The 26246-nt window shown below is 58.1% G+C and overlaps 2 protein-coding genes across 8 annotated transcripts; one reads left to right on the forward strand and one right to left on the reverse strand.

Moving 5' to 3' along the window:
• Window positions 1–5423: 5423 nt before the first annotated feature.
• Window positions 5424–10616, forward strand: GNB2 (G protein subunit beta 2). 2 transcript variants are annotated; one of them, XM_043559729.1, is made up of 10 exons: window positions 5425–5585; window positions 7883–8028; window positions 8229–8267; window positions 8386–8492; window positions 8823–8886; window positions 8970–9132; window positions 9227–9293; window positions 9563–9764; window positions 9855–10071; window positions 10139–10616. In XM_043559729.1, the coding sequence occupies exons 2-10, from the start codon at window positions 7972–7974 to the stop codon at window positions 10243–10245; spliced, it is 1023 nt and encodes a 340-aa protein (XP_043415664.1). In that variant the 5' UTR covers window positions 5425–5585; window positions 7883–7971; the 3' UTR covers window positions 10246–10616. The 2 variants fall into 2 exon arrangements, with proteins under 2 accessions (XP_043415663.1, XP_043415664.1); XM_043559728.1 differs by having other exon boundaries at window positions 5424–5585; window positions 9563–10071.
• A 324-nt stretch (window positions 10617–10940) lies between these two features.
• GIGYF1 (GRB10 interacting GYF protein 1) lies at window positions 10941–26040 on the reverse strand. 6 transcript variants are annotated; one of them, XM_043559724.1, is made up of 29 exons: window positions 25873–26040; window positions 22710–22828; window positions 21404–21628; window positions 20510–20661; window positions 20369–20429; window positions 20147–20259; window positions 19923–20052; window positions 19719–19814; window positions 19443–19554; window positions 19222–19330; window positions 18807–18847; window positions 18414–18584; window positions 17916–18169; window positions 17688–17796; window positions 17065–17202; window positions 16802–16899; window positions 16422–16593; window positions 16121–16287; window positions 15903–16003; window positions 15702–15815; window positions 15518–15618; window positions 15280–15362; window positions 15029–15172; window positions 14688–14915; window positions 14222–14409; window positions 13961–14121; window positions 13709–13866; window positions 13487–13616; window positions 10941–13393 (listed from the first exon to the last, which is right to left on the reverse strand). In XM_043559724.1, the coding sequence occupies exons 6-29, from the start codon at window positions 20179–20181 to the stop codon at window positions 13341–13343; spliced, it is 3093 nt and encodes a 1030-aa protein (XP_043415659.1). In that variant the 5' UTR covers window positions 20182–20259; window positions 20369–20429; window positions 20510–20661; window positions 21404–21628; window positions 22710–22828; window positions 25873–26040; the 3' UTR covers window positions 10941–13340. The 6 variants fall into 6 exon arrangements, with proteins under 6 accessions (XP_043415659.1, XP_043415661.1, XP_043415658.1 ...); XM_043559726.1 differs by having other exon boundaries at window positions 14222–14406; window positions 25873–26038; XM_043559723.1 differs by having other exon boundaries at window positions 14222–14406; window positions 15702–16003; window positions 25873–26033.
• Window positions 26041–26246: the final 206 nt, after the last annotated feature.

Genomic DNA, 26246 nt, shown 5'->3' on the forward strand with positions numbered 1-26246 from the left:
ACTTACACCTCTTATCAGCCAGTTGAGAGATGACCTTATTTCATAACACTTTTGTGTCCTGGTCCAAGCCTCACTGTCCCCATCTATAGTACTGCTGGTGGTAAGGACTCAATCTGATGCCAGAACCAAGTGCTTGGCTAAGAGCTAGGCACACAGGACTAGTCAGTAAACGCTGGTCCTAAGTATGCTCTTGGGGAGTTTTTGAAGCTTAGGAAAGCTTATTATTCATAAGTTGGAAATCTGTAGTATTGTAATAAGAAGTGAATGTTCCTCTCATAGTTGGTGGAAAAACTATAGCTGGCCGACTACACAACTGGACTTGATTTACCTCCTAGTCAACGGTGGCCAATTTTCATTTGTCATTCCATTGTATTATGATTGTATCATATGATGTCAGTGGTTAAGGTAAAATATTATTACTCTATTTCACTGTCCATTCATTGATTCAACAAACATCTTTGTGCGAAGCATGGGAATAGTGAAATGCATAAGATATATCCCTGCTCTAGAGAAGTTTTGGTGTAGTGGGGAGCTCGGACATGCATGTAAGTGGGGTGAAATGGGGGCCCAGAGGAGGGAGGAGCTGCCTGTCTCTGAGAGTCCAGAGAGGCTCCTAGAAGTGAAGTTTGAGCTGAATTGTGAAGAACTAATGGGGTTCACTGGTGAACAAGGTGGGAAAGGTCTTCCACACAAAGACTGGCATGTGCAAAGTTCTAGACACATGAACATTTGTGGCCTATATGGAGTTAGGAGCTCCGTCTGGAAGGAGGGTTGCATATGAGCTGGTGGCAGAAACCAGAGTTAGGGGGAAATAAGACTGGAAAAGTAGTCAAAGACCAATTTGTTCATGCCTAAACTCTATTTTTATTTAGCAAACACAAAACATCTGTTTTTAAGTTTTTTAAAACAGCTGTTATAAGCACTTTATAAATGTTAAGTAGTTTAGTTCTCATCGTGATCTGATTATTATCCCCATTTTGTAGGGGAAACAGGCATGGAGAGATTATGTGACTTGCCCAAGGTCACTCAGCTGGTAAATGACAGAGCTGAGATTGGGACTGCGACATGTGAAAAGTATTGATCCTGGGGAAAATGTTGCTATGCTTCTATTAATTTCAAGGATGTTCTCAAGGTGCCTTGCAGACACCAGGAATAAAATGGCTCATATAACTTGATGTGACTCTCCTAAGGTTTCATATCTATCCTGGAAGATGGAGGGTTAAATAATTAATTCAATAAAGTCATCTGGAGGTTCGCACACTCCAGGCCCACAGTCAGGTTGGCCAAACCTGAACACCCGGTAATGATGTCAAAAGTAGTAGGTCCAGGACCCTCAGACCCCACACCTTGGACATGATTTGGCATCTTGTGAGGGTCTGTTCCTTGCTTTGGTGGGCTTCCCCCCGCCCCCCGTCCCAGTCCTCTGCCAGATAAATCAAGTGTCTTGGCTTCACAGGGAGCCCCTGCCTAGTGCGGGTGGCAAGGGACCAGAAATAAACAGTCCAGTAAAGGCTGCAATAGGGACAGAGCCAGCACTGCAGTGGGGCACAGACAACAGTATGGTCAGGGAGGCAATATTCAAAAGAAGCTTGAGAAAATAAACGGGATTTCCCCAGCTGAAAAGGAAATAGAACTGGAGTTGGGGTGGAAGGCATTCTGAGAGGGGACAAGACCCAGCCCTGTGTGTTATGCAAAGAAGTTTGGGTCTTCTCCTGGAACCAATAGGGAACTAATGCATGGTTTTGAACAGCAAAGTTATATGATCTAATTTGCATTTTAGAAAGATATGTCTGGCAGCTATTTGGTAGACGAATAGAGAGGAACTGTCCTAGAGGACAGGATATAGGCAAAAACCAGGGTAATAGCATTTGGCACACAGTAGAAGGGATGGATTTCAGCAACATACAAAAGGTAGCATTGACAAGATTTAGCCACCAGTGACATGGATTGCTAGCCTTATATCACCAGCCATCTCCCTTTTTTCTTTATTAATACCGTTTTAGCTGTGTGTATGACGAAAGACCACCTTCCTTGCAACTGGCCAACCTCTGAGCAGAAGTTAGTGCTTCTGCTTAGCAGGAAAGAACTTGTGCTTTCCACCCTACCCCCCTTTCCCAATGGACGAAATTCAGGTATGATTGTGGAAGCTGCTTGGGGCCCAATAGACACGGAGACGGAAACCAGGGTTCAGCATGGCAGAGATGTCCCCACAGTCCTGGAGGGTCTATTTTAAAGTGGTCTCTTCAGCCACTGAATTTTTGGGATTCTTTGTTATAGCAGCTTGGCCTATACAGTGACTTGACCACCTTTGGATATGGGGAATGAGGGAATGAGATGCTCCTGAGGGGATAGTGACGCTGTTAACTAGGCCAGGAGATTCAGAGAAAGGGCAGGGTTGGGCAGGGTGGGGGGGGGGGTAGAAGAAGATTAATTTAGTTTTGAATGTGTTGAATGTGACATGTTTGTGATCAGAGGTGTGTAGTAAATGTTTTAACAATCAGCCCTTCAGGCAAAGGCAGCTCTGATCTGAAGCAACTCCCAATTTCCATGGTGTAACTACTCCCACCATGACAATTAAAAGTTACTGCTATCAACCTGACTTCACTAAACAAGGAGTTGGGAAGAGAGGTGCACTCTGGGCTCTTGTGAGCTGGTCTGAACTGGCACAAGCTGACTCCAGCCCACCACTGTCTGGGGACATCCAGATGATGATATTCAGGCTGCAGTTGGACATGCACCAAGTCTACATCTGGGGAGAGATATCTGGGCTGGAGATGGAGCTTTGTGAGGTATGAGCAATTAGGGGATAGTTAAAGTCACAGTAATAGAGGAAGTCACCAGTGAGAAAAGGAGGCTGACGTTGGGATCCTGTAGAAACTATGTTTACAGATGCCCTGCGGAGGAGGACGAGAGGACCAAGGAGAAGCCTGAGAAAGAAGAGTTAGAGGAAGGAGGAAGTGTCCCATGACTCTTGAGAGTCAGGGTCTCCACATGTCCTCTAGGGCTTCTGCTTTCTCAGACAAGTTGGTCGTCCACTGGCTACCTGTATATCCTTCTCCTCCCCCAAACCCCATCCTTCCCATTATCATCTAAAGAAGCTCCTACCAAAACCCAAATACCTTTATTTCAAATTCTCCTCTCACCACTGCCCCACCTTTCTACACCCCCTCCAAGACAAGATTCTCAGAGCTTTGGCCACTTTGTCTCCACTGCCTCATTTCTCACCCTCAACCTATTGCAAGAAAAGCATTCATTGCAAGGGCTCCTGACAAAGTCACCCACGGCCTGCCTGTTTCTCAATGTCACGCACACTTCCCAGTGCAGGCTTGCCTCATCTCTCTGCAGCATTCAAAACAGTTTTACCATTCCCTTTTTGGAACATTCTTTTGTTTTGGGTTCCAGAACTCCACATTCTCCTGATTTTCCTGTTAGCTCTCTGGCTTCTTCTTTGGCAGCTTCCTCTCCTCTGCCTGACCTCTAATGTTGGAGTTCCTCAGGGCTTGGTCTTAGGCCATCTTGTCTTTTCCCTGAACCTCTTTATGACTTCATCTGCTCTAAAACGCCACTCATTCTTAAGGCTCTATTCCAACTCATAGTCTTCTGCGGAGCCCCAGACCTGCGTTGACAACCACCCTCTGAGTATTCTTCTGAGCACCTCTCCTAGGCACTGCAAACCTAACATGTCTCAACTTAAAATTTTTGATCTCCACCCTCCCCCCGCCAGTGTTCTGCTCTTAGTCAATGCACTTCCAAGCCACCAGCACTGATCGTCATTCCAACGATCATCTACCATTGCCTCCTCTGTAGATTATAACCTCCCTGCAGGCAGAGGAGGGTTCACAGTTCATGGTCATATCCTCAGTGCCCAGGACGGTGCCTGATGCATCACTGGGACTTAGGTGAATATTTGCTGAACGAGTTCAAAGAAGCGTATTAGCATGGAAAGCAAAGCAAGAGGAAGCACTGTCAGATGTACTACAGAGACTAATAAAATTGGGTTCTAGTCCTAGGCGGCCAGTTTTTTTCTTCCTTCCTTCCTTTTCTTTCTTAACGTTTTATTTATTTTTGAGAGAGCACAAGTGGGGGAGGGGCAGAGAAAGAGAGAGAGAGGATCTGAAGTGGGCTCTGTACTGACAGCAGTGAGTCTGATGTGGCGCTTGAACTCATGAACCATGAGATCATGACCTGAGCCGAACTAACCGACTTAGCCACCAAGGTGCCTCTGGGCTACCAGTTTTTTAAGTGACTTTGGGGAAGTCACTTTGTCCATCTGTAGACTGAGAGGAAACTGAAGGAAATTATCTGTAAGGTCCCCTCCAAATGCTAATGCCTAATTGACATCTATCATCTACTGCTAATATATCCTTGAACTGGTGAGGGCACATACATGGGATTTGTGCATAAGACTGACTTTGTTTTCTTATTTTCTTAAAAATAGTGTGCTGTGAAAACTTTTTGTAATGCCTATAAGAAGTGTCTGTTTTGATACTTTCACTTTTCAATTGGATGAGGACTCAATGAAGGCTATTCGGTGACTTGTACCTTCCAAAGCATGTCCACAATCCGTCAGACTCTCATAACAGTCCATCGTGACTTGCAGGGCAGACAGGAAGGCAACACGTTCATTCTCATTCCTTTACAGGGAGGGTCCACTGGAGGGTTACTCAAGAGGTTAGTATTGGTATCCCTGCACGTTAAGTCGCTAAAGCCACCCTGGTTCATATCTCAACTCTGCAGCCCTAGGAATCTGTTTCCACTACTATAAAATGGGGACAATGCCAGTACTTAAATTCGCAGCACTGTCGTGAGGACTAAATAAGTATGGACCTCAAAAAATAGGAGTTGTTATTACAGTGTCATGCAGCCCGGTAGAGTTCTACAAAAGCCCAGGGGGCAACGCTGGGGAACTTCCTGGGCATGGATGGCTCCTCTCATCATTCTCAGGTTCAGGGTCCCGCACCATTCCTCGGGGACTTTCAGAAGCGTCCCTCTGCAGCCTCAAGGCCGACTGCTCCGTCCCGCGCGGGGAGGGATCTCTCGAGCTCTGTCCTGGCCCTTGGAGGGGCGTGGTCTCACTGGAGCAGGGGCGTGCCGAACTCAGAACTGGGGCGTCAAGCTCCCCTACCCATTCTGGAGCCGCCCAATCCGGGAGGGTGGGTCACGTGACCAGAGAGCGTTTTCTCCCCCCACCCCCCGGGCCGATACCATCTCTTCCAGTCCCAGGGGGGATGTTCTGCTCCTTTTCAGAAAACGATGCATTCTTTTTGGTCCGTTTTGCGTCGAAATAGTGTGGTGTGATATCTTTGTTGTGACGGGGTTAGTTCTTGCCCCTTAAGTGGTCTTTTGCCTTCTGGCCTCCCCCCACTAAGGAATTGGTCTCGCCCAGCCGGGCCCTGGGCGCGGCGGCGACGGCCGCGTCACTGGCGGGCGGGATCCCTCCGCTCTGGGGAGAGCAGCGCTGGACGGTTGAGTTGGGGTGACTGAGGGAATCCATCCGCGTCGCCGCCGCTGCCGCCTCCGCCGCGGAGGAAGACAGGACCTCCCGCGCTGCTCTAGCGACCCTTCGCAGAGTCCCACCGCCACAGGTACCTCCGCTGGCAAAAGGAGTCCTTCTCTCCCCCAGCCCCAAATTTCCGTGGGGGAACCTCTCTTCCTTCTGTCTCCTGGTCTGGCCTCTCGGGAGCGGACGTAGCACCCTAGACCTCCCCTCCCTTCCTCTGGCTCCGTCGCTCCCAAACCCGGAAGGGGAACTGGGGTGGGGGGGACCCTTGTTCCCAGTAATGCACGCGCTCCTTGCACCGTCCGAGGCGTTTTGCCTGACCCCAGACCCTGTCGCAGCCCCTCCTGCCTCTTGCTCCCTGAGAAGTTTGGGGGCCAAATTCCGGGCTTTCTGTAGGCCCCGTCCCGCCCCCTTTCCCCCCCATCACCGCCCTCTCGTTTGCCCCTGGGTAGCACCCCTCGTGTCCTCTTTGCACCTCTGGCGGTATTCGCCTTGCAAAACTCCAGAATCTTCAGAGAGGCAGGCAAGGCCGCGAGGCCACCCTTCCCTTCGCCTCCACCCTACCCTCAGAACCCTTGGGTTCTGTCGGTGTTTTCTGGCCATATTACCCTAGACCGGAGACCTCGGCACCGTGCTCCCTCTACTAGCCCTAACCTCAAGCCCAGCTCCTGGGCGCCCTCACCCCACGCCTAGCTTTCTTTTGGGCAAAATGGAGGTCGTGGGGGCCGAAGGGCCAGGCCCACTGCGCTTTGCAGCGCGGCACCGGCCCGCGCCTTCCAGCTGCCAGATCCGGGACCCTCCCATGTCCCCTCCCCTTCGCCCCGCCAGACCCGCGGAGGCGGTGGCACCCCTATTTCTCCTTGGGGCCCCGGCTACTGTATGCCCAGAATCCGGGGAGAGCCGAGGGGGCTCCGGCGAGTGATGGGGACTGAGGGCTGGGAGCGTCGCCCCCGCCCCCAGCGGCTTCTTCCTGGCCTGCTTCCTTCTGCCCCCAGCTTCTGGCGTTGCCGCCCGGCCTGGGCTGCTGGCGGCTAGAAGGAAGAGGCTTTGTCCTGAGCTGGGGCGGTGGAGTGGGAGACTCTGCGCCCCCCCCCCCCACTCCCTGCTTTTTTGGAGGGGCATCCCCCGGCGCGAGCGTAAAAAGCTGAACTGACAGAGGGGAAATGTCAGGGGGAAAGAGGAACGCCCAGGGCCTGGGGGAAGTGGGAGCTGGGTGGGGGACGCCTGGGTCGGCAGAGTGCAGTGTGCATGGCCTGATCACACAGGTGTCCAAGGAGTGGGGCAGGACTCCGGGCCCTGGAGCGGAGCCAGCCTAGCCCCTGGGGCCCCGGCGCGGAGCCCAGGGACTGGGCTTCTGGGGTGCCGAGGGCGCGAGGCCGGGCCGCTTGGGGCTGCCAGCTCTCCCGGCCGCCCGCGCCTGGGAGAGAGCAGCTCCGCGCCTCGGGGCCGGGGACCTCTCCTCGGAGCACTAATTACTCGAGAACGGCTCCCACGGGCTTACTGCGGGCGCGCCGGGGCGGGCGGCCTCGGCGCTGGAGGGAGCAGCGACTAGGGGCTGCCTTCCCCTCCACCTTCGCCTCCGCCCGCCGGGGGCGGCTAATGGGGCGCAGCCGGCCCGGGGATTATCCGGGGTGAGCCGTCCCGAACCTATTAGCGCCAATCGGCTTTCCCAAATCCTGTAAACAGCCACCCTGGCCGGTTCTGGGTCGGGGCGGGAGGCTGGGTCGGGCGGGGGCGATGGGGCCGGGGGTGGGGTCACCCACCCTACAGGTCTCTGCCGTGGATGCGGTTGCCTTGGCAACAGGGCTAGGGTGGGGGCACTTCACCAATGAGGTGCTCTCAGTCCGGGTGACGGTTGCCTAGGCAACCCCACGAACAGCCCAGCTTCCCCCTCTGGTCTCCCCCACCCCAGTCGAAGCTGGGGTGTGTGTGGAGGGTGTGCGGCGTGTGGGGGTGAATTTAAAGAGGCACCGCCCCTTTTAAAATTAGGTGCTAGGAGGGCGGTGTCTGTGCGGCCCGGGAGGACGCCAGGTTTGTTTTCTAAGGGACTCTCCCCGCCCCCCCTCCTCCGTCCCCCCCCTTCAGTTCCTGCCGCGGGTGTCCCGCCCGAGCTGCTGTCCGAGGGAGGGGTTTCCCCTGCGCTTCCTCTTGCACTTCCCGCTCCGTTTCCGGGGGGCGGAAGATTGGGGAAGTCAGCTTTTCCTGGGCAACATCCCTTCTGTGCCAGAGACCCCAATTCAGCCTGGGGGACCGCGGCCGCCGCTGCTGTCCCCTCCCCCCTCCGACCGGCGCTTACCCCTTCCGGGCCGGGCTTCAACCCCGCCTTTTCCCCCCCTTCTTCTCCGGCGGCCTTGGGCCTGACGTCAGCCCTGCATCCCCCAGGCCTCGGGCCAGCGGCGAGGAGCTGTCTCCCCCAGCCCCCGTCCCGCGGCCCCCAGCCGCCCCCAACCCCGCCCCACGGGCCCGGCGCCATGAGTGAGCTGGAGCAACTGAGACAGGAGGCTGAGCAGCTCCGGAACCAGATCCGGGTGAGGGCCTGGCCGCTGGGCTGGGGAGGCTGAGCAGGCAGGGCCAGGTGGCCTGCACGTACTGGGTGGGGGGAGGGATTTGTGTGTGTGTGGCTATCCTAGTAGCTCGCTGTCTCCTCTCCACTCCCCTGTCACCTCTTTCCCTGTCTCCTCCTCGCCTCTCCTGTCTCTCTGATGGTTCTGCCATCCATCTCTTACAGGATGCCCGAAAAGCATGTGGGGATTCAACACTGACCCAGGTGAGATGAATCCAGGGCTGGACTTGGGGTTTAGGGAAGGAGCAAGTGTTAGAGGCATACTGCTTGGTGGGCCACACCACCTTGAACCTCCCTGAGCCCATTCTGCTTCTACCTCCAGATCACAGCTGGGCTGGACCCAGTGGGGAGAATTCAGATGAGGACGCGGAGGACCCTCCGCGGGCACCTGGCAAAAATCTATGCCATGCACTGGGGGACAGATTCAAGGTGTGGTGTGCGAGTGGTTGGGGCTGTGTGCCGAGCTTTTGTGTTGCCCTGGGCTGAATATAGCAGGCAGAGTGGGGTGAGGGTTGCAACCTTGCTGATCTGGTGGGATGAACAGGATCCCCATGTTGTGGACATATTTGGGGAGGCCATGGCTCCCAGACAGTCCTGGGGGATTGGAAATAGGACCGAATGAACAGGGACTCCTGGGCTGCTGCTGGGAGTAGTCTCAGAGGGCCTCCCACCAAATGGGTGAAGGGGGAGACGTGTCCTGCCTCCGAAAGGAGCTTCCTACCCTGACTCCTCTGCCTCTTCCCTGCCACTTTTTAAAAGGCTGCTGGTCAGCGCCTCCCAGGACGGGAAGCTCATCATCTGGGACAGCTATACCACCAACAAGGTAGAGGTGGTGCCCGAGGCTGGATGGGGCTGGGCTGCAGGCCCTGGCTGGCTCTGACCTTGGGCACTGCTCCTCCTCTCTAGGTCCATGCCATCCCTCTGCGCTCCTCCTGGGTCATGACCTGTGCCTACGCGCCCTCAGGGAACTTTGTGGCCTGTGGGGGGTTGGACAACATCTGCTCCATCTACAGCCTCAAGACCCGTGAGGGCAATGTCAGGGTCAGCCGGGAGCTGCCTGGCCACACTGGTGAGAGGGACCTGGCAGGGCTTGGGTGCTGTTGCGGGGGGAGGGGCTGTGCTGCCCTCCCTTAGAGACCCGGCTGACCAGCCCCTTTCCCCAGGGTACCTGTCGTGCTGCCGCTTCCTGGATGACAACCAAATCATCACCAGCTCTGGGGACACGACCTGGTGAGGCCCTGCCAGGGCTAGGTAGTCAGGGCTCACTGGGGGGCCCCTGCCTTGGTGCTTAGCATGTAATACATGCCCTGAGAGGGTGAGGGGCTTCTGAACACTCTGCCTCCCTTTCCTGTGACCCAGTGGCTCCCCCCCAACCCCAGCCCCCCCCCCCCCCCATGCCCCTTCCTTGGTGGAAGCTCTGTCAGGGCTGGGCTCACTTGAAGGGGAAGGGGGGCAGGGACCTCTCTCTGACCCCTTCCTTCTTCCTATCATCTCTCCAGTGCCCTTTGGGACATCGAGACAGGACAGCAGACGGTGGGTTTTGCCGGACACAGTGGAGATGTGATGTCCCTGTCTCTGGCCCCTGATGGCCGCACCTTTGTGTCAGGTGCCTGTGACGCCTCCATCAAGCTGTGGGACGTTCGGGATTCTATGTGCCGACAGACCTTCATTGGCCACGAATCAGACATCAATGCCGTGGCTGTAAGTTCTGGACAGAGCTGGGCCGGCCTGTCTCTGCCAGGCTCCTGGCCTTGCTGTGCCCTCATCCCACTCTGGTCCCATGTCCTGCAGTTCTTCCCCAATGGCTATGCCTTCACCACGGGCTCTGATGATGCCACGTGCCGCCTCTTTGACCTGCGGGCCGACCAGGAGCTCCTCATGTACTCCCACGACAACATCATCTGCGGCATCACCTCTGTTGCCTTCTCCCGCAGCGGCCGGCTGCTGCTCGCTGGCTACGACGACTTCAACTGCAACATCTGGGACGCCATGAAGGGTGATCGTGCAGGTGCGCTGGGGACGGGCGGGGGCCGGGGCCGCCAGCCGGTGGGGGTTCTGATGTTCTTTCCACACAGGTGTCCTTGCTGGCCACGACAACCGCGTGAGCTGCCTTGGGGTCACTGATGATGGCATGGCTGTGGCCACAGGCTCCTGGGACTCCTTCCTCAAGATCTGGAACTAACAGCTGCCACCCCACTGAGCCCAGGCCAGGAGGGGCCCTGCCCATGCCCACACTACAGACCGGGAGCTTTGGGGCTGGGTGCACACCAAGCCCCCCTCCCTGGGCCACCGGGCCTTGGGTCCCTGCTCCCCTACCCAGGTTTGGTTCCTCCCGGGGGCCCCCACTGTGGAGATGAAGATGGGATAGAATGGGGGGAGAGGAGGGGCAGAAAGCCCTCATCCTTTTGCTGCCCTGGGGTTGGGGCCTCATCCCTCTGGAGGGCCAGAGGCAGGAGGTAGAAACTCCAGGGGCTGGCTTTTTTAAAACTGGTTTTATTTTAATTTTTATTATATTTTCAGTTTTTCCATAAAGGAACCAATTCCAACTCTGTACCTGGTCTCTACCCTTGTGTCTTTCTCAGTGCAGATCTCTGTCCCCAGGGCAGACAAGGGGGGGTGGGTGGGCAGGGGTTTGGGCCTTTGTAAGTAAGGACCAGAGAGAAACTCCCACTCCTTCTTCAGCCCAAGAGGAAGTCAAGCAGGAGGACCTGCCCAGCAGGGCCACGGGTGCTCCCCCCCCCCCCCCCACACACACACACACACACAGCCCTCAGACTCTGGCTGGCTGACCACAGCTGCCCCGGCCCACAGCTCAGTTCCTAGCTCAGAGCTGTCTTTCCGAGCACAATGCCCCTTTCCCCAAGACAAGACACAGAATCAAGAGGGGAGAACACACACCAAGTTTTATTGGGGGAAGGGGAATATTTACAGGGGCAGGTAGAAGAGAGGGGAGTCACACAGGGTGAGGGTGGGGGAGATTGTGGGTCCAAGGCAGACAAGGGGATACAGAACAGCCCCTGCACCCACCCCAACCCAGGAGGGTGGGAGAGCAGCTGGGGCCCAGGAAGACGGGTGGGAAAGGACAGCAATGGGGGTGGAGTCCCTGGGCTGGGGGGCTCAGGGGCTTGTAAACATTGACCACTCTCAGAAGGGGATGGGGGTGGGAGAGGGCCCCCCCTACACTTCCTCACAGGGTTAAGGCCTCTCCAGGCTCAAGGGCCCCCTAAGTTCAAAGTCTCTTTAGCTGGGGGGAAGGGGAAGGAAGAAACAGGGAAGAGTGTCACCCCCCTCCCCTGCATTGGCTGCGGCAGGGGTGGGGGCGGTTACATTCAGTCACAACAGTACTCCCCCGACACCTCTAATGCCGCCAAATACTGGCGTGAGGAAGGGGGGAGCTGGGGGGCCAGCAGCAGCAAGACATTTCCCCCTGGCCCATCACCCCCTTATTGCTTTAGAGAGAATATTGTCTTTTCACGGACGCTAACACTGTTGAAACCAGGGAGAAGCAGGTGGAGGGTGCCCCTCCACCCCCGAGGCCAGCTTTATCCCCCAACACTGACCCAGTTGCCACTTTGGTGCAAAACAAAACAAAACAAAACAAAAAAAGAACAAAAAAAATGTGGTCTAAGAATGGATGGGGAAAGAAAATGGGCCACTCCCCATTTCCCCAGGGCAGGATGGACAAATACATTCATGGAGGGGAGGCAGTGGCAGATTCCTGCCCTAATACTGCACTCTGAGCAATGAGGTCAATGGGAGAAGTTAGATGAGAAACCCAAAAGATACAACAAACTGTTAAAAAGAAAAGAAAAGAAAAGAAAAACACACACAAATGGAGACAAACCCAGGCAGGTGATTGGGAATGAGAAGTTGGTGAGCAACAGAAGGGTGGCCTTCCCCTGACCCAGGAGAGACAACACTTCTATTCTTGACCCCCACACCTTACCCAACATTAAAAACGCATCAGGGGAGCAGGGAGGGGGAGAGGCCACCGGCTCCTCTCCCATTTGGTCAATGGGGGGGGGGGGGTTCAGAGCAGGGCTGGGTGGTCCACTTCCCACACAGCTGGCTGCAGGCAGGGGGAGCTCCATTCTGACAGCCCCCACACTGCAACCCGAAGCCCCATGCTGCCCACTCCCTTGGCCTCCTAGGCCCTCCTCTTGCCCCTTTCACAGGAGAAAACAGTCAGTAAGTGGTGCCTCTCTCTCCAGCTCCCGGAGGAACTGCTCTACTCCCACCTCGCACGGGGTTGAGGCAGAAGGCGCAGCAGGGGCTTGTGGCCCAAAGAATACATTCATGTGGCAAGGCAGGGAGCTGAGGCTTTCAGCTTCACACCCAGGCCGTCCCCCCAAATGGCAGCAGTGGGGGAAGCCCCTCACCAGGGCCAGAGTGGAAGTTCCGTCACCCTGACGGCCAGAAGAGATTGGCACCGGCTGGCCCTCTCCCCCTCCCCACCGTCAGCCAGCACAGGATGGCAGCCTAGAGAGCTGAGGCGGCCCGGCCCATTTGTGCAACTTTCCCCTAAAGCAGCAAAGCCAAGGGGCTACTTTGGCCCCCACCACGGACACCTCTGCCACGGTCACAGCAACAAAGGGAGCCGTTCACAGCGGGTCCGGCCGGCGGGGCTGAGGGGGCCTCGCTGTGCAAACTGCTGGCACCCCAGCTTCCAGTTACCCCAATGGCCCACTCTGCGGGGCAGGGAGGGTAAGTGCAGCCTTGGGGGCCAGGCAGGACAGGTCCATGGGGCCTTGTGTCCCCACTGCCCCAAAATAACAGTGTGTTTTTTTCCTTAAATCTCCTAACCTTTTTTTTTTTCCATTTTCTTTTTTCTTAAAAAACAAAAACAAAAAACAAAACACACACACACACACACACACACACATACACAAAAAAAAACCCCAAAAGACCTCTGTGGACCTTCCATTGTCACCCTCACTGTCCCTACAGGGGGAAGGGGTGCTTAGAGTCTAGTTTTTAACAATTTTTTTTGTCTCTCCTAACAGTTTTCTTCAATGCGGTTTAAAATGCTTTTTAAAAAAAGAAAAAACAAAAAAAAACCCCAAAAAACAAAAAAACCAAAAACCCTTCCCCCCCAATCTGTAAAGTGCCTCGTGGTGGGTGAGTTAAGGTGCATCGTGTGGTTTGTAACAAGTGCTGGGGACCCTGCCCCTGCTTCCTCCTATGCTCCCGTGGGGAGCCTGCAGGCTGGGGACCCAAGGGTCCAAGCCGCTGCTGCTGCCCCTGGCCTACAGCCCAGGGGCTGGTGGGACGGGCTGGTCAGTAGTCATCCACGCTCTCGATCTCACCAGAAGGTCCGTGCAGGGAGTACCCTGAAGCCGGGGAGAAGCTGGGTTTGAGCTCTCCCCAGGCCCCCGCCCCATACGAGTAAGAAGCCTTCTTCATGGCCGCACCCCCAAACTTACCCAAGATGCTGGGATCCGAGTGCAGCATCAGAGCCCGCCTCTTGGCCTTGCTGCCCTCCCCAGGGCCAAGTTTGGTGCTGTGGTTGGTCTGAAAGGCTGTCTGCAGGGAGCCGCCGCTCAGCCAAGCCTCCTGCAGGGCGCAGAAGGAAGCTGGGTCAGCGCAGTGTGGGGCGATCTTATCCCACCTCATCCCACCTGCCAGGGGAGCCAACGGAGCCTCACCTGCTGCCGCTGCTGGCTGGCTTTCTGTTTGGCCCTCCGCTCCAGGAACTGTTTGGCAAATTCTTTGGCTTCCAGCGTGTCCCCCAAGCAGGACCGGATATAATCGTGGACATCGTAGGGGGATTCTACCTCCTTGAGGATCGCTACAGCCATGGGCACTAAGGGGCAGGAGAGGCGGGCTGTCAGGGCCCACCTGATGCAGGTCGGGAAGCCCCGGGCCAGCCCAGCACCCTCAGGGGCTGCTGCCCATACCGTCCAGGCTGCCTGTGGTGCTCAATGTGTGCAGCATCTGCTCACACCACTGGGTGAAGCCGTCCTGGGGCCTGGGGATGCCCTGGAGCAGCTTCAGCAGCTTCTCTTCCTCCTCTGTCTTTTTGCGCACAGGCCGGCCTGACAGGTGGCTGTACGAGTCACTGAGCAGGACGGGGACGAACCGGAGGCATGAAATCTGCTGACGCAGGTCAGGGTCTCCCCCTCCCCCGCCCCGCCGCACAGACAGACCCCGGCACCCACCTGAGAGAGGGGCTGCTCCGGCTGTTCTTCAGGCCCAGGCTGCGGGCCAGGCTCCCGCTGCTCTTGAGGGTGTCCTCCCAGAGCCCCAGGCCACCGCTGCTGCCCCCACTCTTGTCGGGCCCGCCCCACAGTGGCCCAGCCTCAGACACCCACTGGTTCAGAGGAGCAGCACCCAGGCCCCCGAGCTGCTACAGATGGCAGAAGTCAGGGTGACCCAAACACAGACACACACACTCCAAACAGCTAGGTGGGGACGGGGGCTCGTTTAGGTGGCAGAGCGCGGCAAGGTGAGGGCCGCCCAGAAGCGAGAGCCTTCAGAGTCAGGTCTGTACCTTGGGCTCAACCATCCCTCCCCCCGCTCCCCCCACCCCCGGTCACCCTGGGAACTATAACTGGAAGGGGGGGTTCCTGAGGGCTCAAGACCGGCTGATCGATCGGTGGGGGAAGGGCCGGCCCGCCTGCTCACCACACGGTGGTTGGGGGCCTGGGCCCGCGACGGCTCCCGAGGTGGGGGCTGCTTATGCAGCTGCCGCTCGCCCTCCAGCTGCAGCTCCAGCAGCGTCTTCATGGACAGCCCCTGCTTGGCCAGGCCGGCCCACAACGGTGGCGGGGAGCTGGGTGCGGGGGACGCCGGGACGGCGGCCGCTGCCTGCTGCTGCTGCAGCAGCTTCAGCAGGAGCTCCTGCTGCCGCACCTGGAGCGGGGAGACGCGACGAGGAGACGCGGTGAGACACGGGAAGACGCGGGGAGAGCGCGTGGCCGGCCCCGGGCCCCAGCGCAGCGGGGGAGGCCCAGCTGGGCACCCACCTGCTTGCGCCGAAACAGCTCCTCTTCTTCCTGCCGCCGCTTCTGCTCCTCCTGCTGCTGCTGCTGCCGGCGCTTCTCCTCCCGCCGCTTGCGCTCCTCCTCCTCCCGCTTTGCCCTGAGCTCCACTTCTCTGCGCTCTTGGAACTGGCACAGGAAGCCAGCTCAGACGGCGGAGTGGGGGCACCCAGCCTTCCCCTGCGTCGGTCTGGCCCCTGCCACCCCAGGACCCCAGCCCCCTGAAGCCCACTCACTTTGTGTTGCAGCTGGAGTTGTTCTAGAATTGGACCCTGAGTCGAAGAGTTAATTGGTATGTCCCAAAGACTGGCCTCACCGCCTGCAGGAAGCAAAGCAGCTGCAGGAAGAAGCTCAGAGTGCCGCCGGGCTAGAGCGCAAGAGGGTGGGAGCAGACACAGAGCCCCTGGCCCGCTCCCCCGGGATTGGGGCACTGGGGTTCAGAAAGGGGGGGCAGGGGACAGGCTGGCCACACACCTGACTGTGATGAGGCTGAGGTATGTATGTCCCAGAGGGGGCCCGAATCCGGCACCGACAAGGACCGGTTCATGGTCGGGAGCAGGTTCTGGTCCCCGCCTCTGAGGAACAGAGCGAGGATTCTCAGGACCGGAGTCCCTCTCGGCTCTGCCCACCTCCCCCCCTGCACAGACTGGCCCCGGACCTGGGCGGTTTGAGAGCTTGGAGCTGCTGTAGGAACGCAGTGAGCTGCTGCTGGGGCGGCGTCAGGTCCCCCAGAGCGGCCTTTTCCCGGAGCGCACACTGCGGGAGCTGCCGGCTGCAGACACGGAGACTGGTGTCGAGCGGGGAGAGGCCACACAGCCGGCGCCCGGCCTGACCCACAAGGCCTTCAAGGCCCCCGTACCTGCCGACCAGCTGTAGAAACTGCTGGTGCTGCAGCTGCTGGTACAAGGCCGCGGCCGCCAGCTCCTGCTGCTTCTTCAGCCGCTCCTGGTCCATGTTGCCCTGAGTGGGGGCCAGAGCGCTTCTGTGCCTCTGACCTGGTCTCGCTCCGCACCACCCGCCGCCATCCGTCTGGCTCCCGCTTCCCCGCCCTGCTCCTCTCCAGGTGGACGTGCTCACCAGCAGTGGGGGTGGTGAGGGTCCCGGGGCAAAGGGCACGCGACCCCACATCTTGATCACCTCACCCAGTGGCTGGAAGCCCTCATCACAGCCCCGCTTCACAAGCAGTGCCATGGAAAAATAGCCCGCCTGGAACCACTCTGCCATCTCCTGTGTTGTAAAGGGGCCTGGACCAAGGGAAAGGGGACTTCGGTCAGAAAGCTACGCCCGAGAAGCCCTGAACGAGAATGAGGTCGTCCTCCTGCCCACCCACCCCCGCCCCCCGAGCTCCCACTGCATGGCTCCCACTCCCCACGAGCACCTTGGATCTCCCCCTGTGGGTCCTTGTAGAACCACTTCCGGGCCGCACCGTGGCTGAGAGGGAGGGCAGTGGCAGCTGCTGAGTGGCGCAGACCCTGGGCCTGCATGGCAGCCGTAAACTGCTCTTCCTCCAGGGAGCTGTCCTGCAGGGAGGCCACCAGCTTCTCTGCCTCCTGGGAGACCAGGGAGAGAGGGAAGGCTCAACGGCCCAAGAAGGCAACACCAAGACGAGGCCGAGGCTGAGGTCAGGGTGGAGCCGGGAGGTCAGATCACAAGGCAGACAGACGGGGAAAGTAGGAACTGGGTGGCGACAGATGGAACAACGGCCCCCTGTCCTCTGTAGTGGAGGATCCCTAGAACCTTCTTAGGCTTCTCCCACACCTGCTGCAGGTGCTTCAGGCCTTCATCATCCTCCAGATCTCCGGGTGGACCAGGGGGTGAGCCCACCCCGGGACTCAGCTGCATCCCCCTCATATCGTCTAGGAGCGAAAAAAGGAAGTGCAACAGAAGATCCCGAGACAGGAAGGAAACACCCCCCCACCCCAATCCACCCTCATTCCAGCGGAGAGGGCTGTGATTCTAGCTCTCTTCCCGCCCCCTCCAAGGAAGGGGAGCGTCCCCCACCCCGGTCAACCCCAGGCTACCTTCAGTCGCCGGCAGGTCTTTCTCTGTAGCATCGTCGCCTTCCCCGTTAGTTCCCCAGAGCGGGCCCAAGGTGGGCAGTGGGGGTGGGGAGCTGGAGTCTTCCTCCTGGGGAGGCAGCGGGGTCAGCTCCTTCCCTCCTGAAAGAGAAGAGCAATTACCAGAATTCAAAACCAACCAGCTGGAAGGCCTTAAAGATGACTTGGCATAAATCCTCCATCTGTGGCCAGAATCTAGGCCTCTGGACACTGAATCCTCCCACCTAGCTTTGGTCGACCCCGCTAACATCCAACCAATCAGCACCACAAACCCCACTTTGCGACACCAGACACGTCGGGAGCGTGTCCGGGTCACCGCCTAGGGCTGTACACGCAACACCGCTCTTGGCACCACATTCCTGAAGTCCTCCAAGGAATTTTCACAGGTCATCTTGATTACATCGGGGTTTCGCCTGGCACCCTGCCTTTCAGACAGCCCCACTGCGTTCCTCCCGCCTGACGACACCCGCTCTTCTCACAGGCCACCTTCTCCTGAAGGCGGGTGGACAGCTGGTGCCTAGCCTGGTGAGGGCCTTCTGCCTGCCCGTCTCCTCTCCTCCCCACCCCACCCTGCTCCTCGGGCTCACCCGCCTCAGGGCCCGCCTCATCTAGCGCTTCAGAAGGTTCTTCCTCCTCTTCCTCCAGGCCCTGGAAGTCGAGCTCCTGCTCCTCAGGAATAGGCTCCTTGGGGCCCTTCTGCACGGGGTTACGGAACCCGGTGGGGACGAGGGGCAGAGGATGAGTGGGAGAGGCCCCTGCTGGGGTAGGTCCCACCACCCGCCAGCACAGACCTTCCCCTTGCCCCCTCACGATACCTTGAGAGGCAGAAAGGCCCCAGAGGCATCAAAGGTGCCCATCTCCTCATCCTCGTCATCCAGGCACCATTCGGGGAGCCCATCCTTGTCCTCCTCAAAGCCGTCAGGCCCTCGGCACCTCCGCAGGTGAGCGCTGCCTCCCCCACCCCGCCCTTCCTCTTCACCACACCCTCCTCGATCCCCTCGAATATCAAATTCAAACTTGCGACGCCGGTCCCCATGTTCCCGCCAGCCAGCAGAGCGGGGACCGCTATCTGGGCAGAAAAAGTCAAGAAAAGGAGAATCAGTATCCTGGGCAAGCTGGCTTTTGCTCTTCTGCTGCCCACTGGGGACCCCCACCCCCCGCGCCCCCACCGGGAACCGGCATCTCCAAGTCTGCCCTCCCACCCGCTCCACTCCAGGAAACTTTCTGTTCCCTCCACCTGGCTGCGGGAACACACCCTCAGGAAGCTCTTGCCACCAATGCCCCCCACAACACCCATCCGGCCCCAACCTCACCAGGGCTGGCTGAGCGCCAGCGGTCGCCATCTCGCCGGGGTCCTGCCCCAAGTCTCCAACTGCCTTCCTCCTCTTCCTCTTGCTCCTCTCGGAGAGAACGCCAGTTCTCGCTATCTGAGCGGGCATGTTCCTTCCTCGGGCCAGCCCCTCCCTCCTCAAACCCGGATCGCGCTTGGAGACAGGGGAAGACACAGTCAGTGGAAGGGCAGCCACGGCTCCTGGAAGACTCTTACTACACATCTCGTGGTAAAGGAGGAGCCCAGCTCCAGGCCCTCCTGCTCCCACCACCTCCCTCAGGAAACACCTTCCCTTCATGTGGTCACCCATTTCAGTCCTCCCCCCACCTCTCAGGGACCCTCAGGACCCGGCCATCGCCCTTGCCACTCTCCATACCTCCATCCCTCCTGGCCGACTTCTCAAACCTTCTCTCGCCTCTGCGGAGGGAAAAGGTGTTGGTCAAACCAGGACAGCTTCCCCTCCCCAACCTGCAGCATCTCTGCACAACTTGTCCCTTCTGCCCTGAGAAGGGTGGGGAGAGGGAGGGCTCGGGGGGGGGTGGGGGGGTGGTTAGAGAAAAGTCAGTCTTGGGAGGGAACCCAAGGGGACACATTAGAACAGGAGGTCACAGGACAAATGGGAAGAGAGGAAGGCAGCAGGGAGTTGGGAGGCAAAGAGGAAGACTTGTGACCAAGGCTTATTCAGCGAATCCCCTGCTGCTCTCTAATGTCAAAGGTGCGGAAGGAACCCCTCCACACGACACCAGAACCCGCCACAGGGCTTCTCTGCTCTGCCATGATGCTGCTAGCACCTGTCATCCCAACTCTGGCTACGCTGGATCTCCCGGGGGTTTCGACCAAAGGCCCCTTCGCCTTCTTCGATGCTTCTTTGGTAAAAGCAACTGTCACCACGGCCTCGGCCTGGAGAAAGGAGGAGATGCACGTGGGAAGCCTGCCCGATCATCTCTCTGCACCCTCAAAACCATGGGCCCCACCTCAGCCCGCCCCCGGAACACGTGGTCACCCCCTCTACCTCGGCTCCGAGTGCTGCCCCTGCCGCGGGAGGCGCCACCTAGGGGGGGGCCGGCCCCCTTCCCCATCAGCCTCAGCACAGCCACACTGTTCACTGACAGGGAGAAGTTTCTCTGAGGAGGGAGCCAGGGGTGGGAGTGAGGACCCAGGCACCCGCCGCCCCCCCCCCCACCCCGCCCAGAACCACAACCTCCACCACCTGTCTTCCCAGCTTTGGCCCCTCTCTCCAAGATGGAGACCCAGCACCCTGCCCTGCAAGGCTCCGGCCCAGGCCCACCTGCTCCTCCTCAGTCAAAGGCTCCAGCGCCAGGGGCTGCAGTGGCTCCTCCTGCAGCACCGCAGCAAACTCCTTGTCCTGCAGCTCATCGGGTACCTGTCAACCGGGGCAGAGCGGAGGTCCCACGTGCTCCTGGACCCCCTCCACTGGCCGAGACCAAATGGGCAACAGGGCCACACACCCCACACTCTCGCCTAGCCCCACCTTGTTCTCCTTGACGTAGAGAGCCAGCATCTCTTCTCGCCCGTAGCGATAGTCAGCCAGCTTGTATTTGGGCATGGCAGGGGACGGGGGTGGAGAGGCCACACTGCCACCGCTGGAAAGGGCCCTCAGCCTAGAAAAGGGACACAGGAAAGGAGAGAAACAGGAATCCGGGCAGTCCTCTTCTTCCTGGTTTCTCTGAGCCATCCAAAGCATGTGTGACTCACCACTCAGGCCCAAAATTGAGGGTCTCTGCTGCCATTGTGGAGCCAGGTGTATCCTCAAGGTCCGAGGGGCTGAAGGGACAAGGGGGGGGACCTGGCGTTCACTCTCCAAACACCTGTGGAGACACGGGGACACTAGGCCTCAGAGACAACACATCACACACCTAGAGAAGCACAAGAAGAGAAGAAATGGAATCCCGCCTAATGAACTCTGAAAGGACTCACCTAAGCCAGCCACGTGCCACTCACACCATGAGTTAAGTGAACTGTCGCGACGGGGGAAGACCTGGGGGAAGGAAGGAAAACAGGGCAGCTGGAGCCCTTTCCAGCTTCAGCAAAGGGTACCTCCCTCTACCCCAGACTTACTTGGCAGCCTTGCCCCAGGAAGCAGGTAGGGCCGGGCCGGGGCTCTCTTCAGGCAGGGGCCTGTGCTGGAATGAACCAAGGTCTCCAAGCTACAGGACGCTGACCTGACTACAGTGGTGTCCAGGGAGGGAGCTTCACATCAGGGAAAGATCCTTACCAAAAGGCAAGAAAATAAAACTGGGGTTAAACTAATGGGCCGGTGGGTCTCCCCACCTCTGGCCCTCCTCTGGCCCACAACATGGGGAGATCCACAGCTGCGGGAGGCTTCTAGTTATCTGGCGCAGGGAGCCACGGACCCTGCTCTTTCTCATCTCTGTCCCCCCCCCCCCCCCCAGGCCTCAAGACCAGTTAATTGACCCAGCAGAGCTAACAGAGGCGCTGGCATTGTGGCAGAGCGCGCCAGGTACCTCTCCAGGCCTAAGCGCCCTCACAGGGTGGCGTGGTATTTGGGAAGGGGCTGGTTGAGGCATGGGGGGCACTCAGAACAAAGGTAAAACACAAGCAAGCAAGGAAACCAACAAACAAAACATCAGAGCCACAAATACCCTAGAGACAAAAAAACATCAGTTATGGAAAGAATCACAAATGCAACCTAGGAGCAAAATTACCTCCCTCCTGAAAACTCTCAGGGCTGCCTGTTTGGCGGCTAGAATCCAGGGATTCCGTTTGGGGGGAAAGCCAGTGGAATGGGAGCGGCGGTGAGGAGCCCCTACCCCAGGGCCAAAGACAGGGCAAACGGAAGGCCACAGGCAGGAGAGTCCAGCCAGTGCCCCCTTGGCCTGGTTTACCCAACAGGAATCCACACTTTTCCAGGGATCGGGAAGAGCCCCATCACAACTACTAAGAACCAAAAAGGGAACATTATGCTACAAACTAGGCAAAAGCCCCTCTCACCATAAAGTAAAAATGAGGTTGACAGAAGTAGTGGCAGTGGCAGCGACCTGTCCTCCTAAGGAACAGCAGGAGAGGCTCTCAGGGGGCAGCGCATCCCTGGCGGTTCTGAGCAAGGATGGGTGGGTGAGGTCTCAGGGAGCTGCACAAGGGCTTCCCTCACTGGCTGGGGAGGAAGCCGGACCAGAGTGCCTCCACGGTTTCCATCAAGTCCAAGACTCCACGATTCTGCGAAGAAAGGCAGAAGGGTTTCTTCCAGAGGGGTCAAGGGGCAATAGCTCTCACAGCTGCAGACGGGAAGACAAAGTGGAACACCATGACAGAAGTGGGACCCGCTTCCAAAATCCTGGTGTCCTAGGAGGAAACCCAGCTTTGGAGGTTGTCTAGAACAGGGTGGACTTGTCCCTGGCATGACCATCTCTTCTGCAACAGTCCCAACTGGACATTCCTGGCGACAGAGCACACCACGGCACATGTGGCTCTCAGGAGACACATGGTGTTGAAAAGGGGCACCTGGGTGGCTTAGTCCATTAAGCGTCTGACTTCGGCTCTGGTCACGATCTCGTTGTTCGTGGGTTCGAGCCTCTCATCGGGCTCTGTGCTGACAGCTCAGAGCCTGGAGCCTGCTTCGGATCCTGTCTCTCTCTCTCTCTCTCTCTGCCCCTCCCCTACTCACACTCTGCCTCTCTCAAAAATAAATAAAAACATTTGAAAAGCTCTTCCTTTCACTGGATTCACACAGGCCTCCCAGGACAACAGCGTAAGGTTCCTTCTTTCCACGCTACAGCCCTTACCTAATCTGCCCAATCAACCTTGAAGACACTATGCTAAATGAAACAGCCCAGTCACAAAAGAGCAAACACCACAGGATTCCTCTTGTTTGAGATTCCTTGAGCAGCCAAATTTAGAAACACATAGAACAATACGGGACAGGGCTGGGAAGTGTTTAATAGGTAAGAAGTTTCAGCCAAAATGGGACCAACGAAAGAGTTCTGAAGATGGGACAGTGGGGACAGTTGCACAACAACGTGAACGTACTTAACCTTGCAGAATCGTACACTCAAAAATGGTTAAATGGCCTGTTTTACCACCCCCACCCCGGCAGGAGAAAAAAAAAAAAAGGTTTAGGGGGAAAAAAAGAGACATTTGGGAATACCTATTACATACCGAGGTCCTCCTCACTCCAAAGAAAACACCCCACATTCCTGCAAACAAACCTCAGGAGAGGCTGTTCTGAGCCCCTTGCGATTCTTTCCAGAAGAGCCCCATCCTCATGGAAGGCCGCTGTGAGACAACAGGGACAACTCACCCTCCCTCCCTTCCAGGGAGTGGCAAAGGCAGCTCTCCTCTTCCGGCCTTCACCTTTCTGTCCTGGTCGCAGACTGGCAAACTGAGGAAAAGTGGTTCCCGGTGTGAGAAGCAGGGAAACTGCAGAAGCAAGGAAAGGCAGTCAGGGCGGAGGAAGCAGAGGAGCGGCTGGAGGAAAGTCACGTCTCCGGGCTGGCCTGGCCACAGGGGGACCTGGTCCAGCAGCCGGTGGCTGTCGGGTCGTCCTTCAGACCAAAGGAAGCACTACGAAGCAGCACACGAGCTGCCGGTGGTTCCCACCTTCCGACCAGGCGTGCTTCTGTGTCCTGTGAGCCAGGGGTTCTCAACTGGGGGCACCTGCGCTCCAGGGCACATGTGGCAGTATCTGGATACGGTTTTGGTAGGCGTGACTTGAAAGGCGCTACTGGCCTCCAACAAGGCGCATGACAGCCCCCACAACAAGAAATTAGTGGGCCCAATGCGGCGACAGTGCCCGGGCTGAGGACGCCTCCTCCATATCACAAGCGCAGGTAAAGCCTGCTCTGTGTTTACGGGGAAGAACAGAAGACAGGAGAAACCAAATTTATTCCAGTTCAGTCTCCCCTAAAAGCAGGGAAATCTTTTCCTAATTATACTGTCCCTTGAGAGAAATCTGAAACCCTGCCAGGAGGGAAATCCTTAAGAAGAGATTAAAAAAATTGTGCAAAGTTTCTCTATCACAAACTCTCGAAGCCACCTGTTTGGATCCCTTTCCAGTGAAGGAAAGGGCCGGGACAGACAGCAGACAGGACTGGGGGCAGCACCCTTTCCTGGCTTCTTGATCTAAGCGTCTCCTCCAGGCTCTTTCCCGCTTACCCGCCACCCCTACCTTCAGCACCTGCCTGCCTCATCTGCCTGCCCGGCTCCCTCCATCCCTCTGCCCCATCTTCTTTCTGAGGCCTTGGTATACCCTCTCCCTCCGAGCTTTAGATTTATTGCTATTAAAAGGCTGCCCCCTGCTGGAGTTGAGGGGAAAAGATATACTGGTCCAGGGTGTTCACAACAGGCTTGCAGGAACAGGAGGGAAGCCTGTTCTCTGGGGTTCAGAACTCTGAGAAGAAAAAGATCCCAAGAATGGGCAGTCCTAGCACACGCTAAGTTAACGTTATTTCCTCATTCCATCAACCCTAAAATTAGCCCCATTCCAGAGCTATGTGCCTTGGCACAGAAAGGTACCACTATTAACAGAAGTGGAGTCCCAAATTCCCCGACATCTGAGCAACCAACAACCGCCCAGTCCCAAACCTGTTGGGAAGTGACTCTGCCCTTTCTCAGGATGCAAAGATCCTCCAATCCCGGGAGGGTAACCGAGAAAGTTCAGAAAGGGGTGCAAGCCCATGTTCCCCCCACCTGGTGAGCGATCCCAGCTCTCTCCTCTCTGAGCCATCATGACAAATAACGCCCCTTGGCACGTTTACCAGTTAAGTTTTCAAAGTGCTTTCACACTTTACCTCATTTGATCCCTTCTACCCACTTGCCCAGTCTTGGGACCTAGCCAGGGAAAACAAGGAAGGAAGGATGCAGCTGGCCCCACAGGGGACCCCATGTCCCCAGACACTCTGTTCGAGACTGGAGAAGGGATGCACTAGCAGCAGAAGCACCCTGAGTACTTTGTGAGTTTCAGGCCGTTTTAAATTTCCTTTAGTTTTATAAATCTTTCACGTAGCAATCTCTTCTCCCTTGCTGTTTAAATTGAGACTACTCTTTCTACCCCTAACTCCAACCACAAACAACAAACTACAGTCCTTTAATTTCTCAAACGGCAACAATACTAATCTGTCCCCTGGCTTAAAAAGCCAGGCCAGAGGTCTAGGAACACAACTCACTTGACTGTAATCACCATATAGATCTCCTAAGGCCCTGGGTCCCCAGACCAAGGCAGCAACACAAAATCCAGATCCGTCTCGATCCTTCCCAATTACACACCAGACCAACAACTAGAAACTAAGACTGGAGCTGAGTGAGGGTGGGTGGCCTGAGACACACAGGGAACAGTACAGATGAAGGACCTGGAGAGCGAACTCCCACATCATGAGTGGCAAAGGGGACTACCCTGTCGGTGCCCATAGGGCTTCAGATGCAGAGGCGGGGGGTGGAGGGCTAAGGTGCAACTAACTGCCAGCTCAGAGGAGCAGTGGAGAGATTGTGTGGAGGTTGATCTTGGGGCAAGCAGCAATAAGGAGAGGGCAGTGAGACTGGGGCGGGTGGAGGAAAGAATGGGCCAACAACAATTGACTTAGCATCTCCCAGGGCCGGGGCCCTATGAAGGACCAGACCTGGGAGCTTACTGGGAATTCTAGTAACGGCGGGGTAAGAAATGCGAGATGAGGGTTGCTTTTAAGTTAACTTAGGAAGGAAGAAGAAGGAGGGGGGAAAAAAAAGCCAAAGTGTGAGGGGCCGTGGCCGGGGAGCTGCTGCATCAGAGGCGCTGGGCTGGGAAGAGCCTGGCCTGGAGACAGGAAAGACTTAGGTGTTGAAAACGGTCAGGCAACAGGGAGCAAGGAGACCCCAATGACCAAGCACTAATGTCGCTCGTGGAAAGGAGATTTAGGTGAAGACCCAGTGGAGGTGCTTTGGTTAAGAGGAAAGGCTTCCACGTTGGCCAAAGTCACGGAACGCCTGGACTTTCAGAGCCGCTGGGCCCAGCTAATTATGAGCCCGGAGGCACGCCGGGGAAGTCTCCGGGGACCGCCGGGCATTAGGGTCGGGGGGCCCCGGGCGGGCCCGGCGGAGGATGCGGATGGACGGGAGGGGGCCGGACAGGGCTGCCGAGGGGCCCGAGGGCGACCGTTAGGAGCGCGGGGGTGGGAAGGAGGCGGGCCGCCCGGGAGGACGGCGTGCCCTTCAGGGAGGGGGCGCCAGGTGCGCGGGGCGAGGGCGGCCGCCCCCCGGGAGGGGCCCGGCCTCCCTCGGGGCCGTGCCGGGGAAGGGCCGGCGGGAGTGCGGACGCACCGGGCGGCTGCGGCGGCGGCGGCGGCCTGGGCAGAGGCGCGGGAGGGTCCGTGCCGGCGGCCCGCGCTCTCGCTCTGGCTCTCGCAGGCTCGGCGCGGCCGCCTCGGCGTCGGGGGCGGGCCTGCCCCGGGCCCGGCGGCGGGCCGGGGTCCGCGGAGCCGCCGAGCGCTTACCGCGGCGGGCGGGCGGCGCGAGGCTCCGGTCCCGGGGCGTTGGCGGCGCGCGGCGGGCCGGGGGGCGGCGGCGACGGCGGCAGCGGCGGCGGGGGAGGGGGCGCTGGCGCTCCCGCGGCGGCCGCTCCTCTCTGTTTGTGTTTGTAGCAAGATGGCTGCCCGCCTCGCACCACGTGACGCGGACGCTGGGCCGCGGGGCCGCCCCCTCCGCCGCCGCCGCCGCCGCCGCCGCCGCCGCCCCCGCCCCCTCCGCGGCTCCGGTCCCCCGCGACCCGCACGGCCAGGCGCCCGCCCCGCGCGCCCGGCGAGGAGCCCCAAAGCCCGCCGCCCGGACCCCCCCGACACGTGACCCGGGGCCTGGCTCATCACGTGAC

This window comes from Prionailurus bengalensis, chromosome E3 (genome assembly GCF_016509475.1).
Source record: "Prionailurus bengalensis isolate Pbe53 chromosome E3, Fcat_Pben_1.1_paternal_pri, whole genome shotgun sequence".
NCBI classification, from domain to species: domain Eukaryota; kingdom Metazoa; phylum Chordata; class Mammalia; order Carnivora; family Felidae; genus Prionailurus; species Prionailurus bengalensis.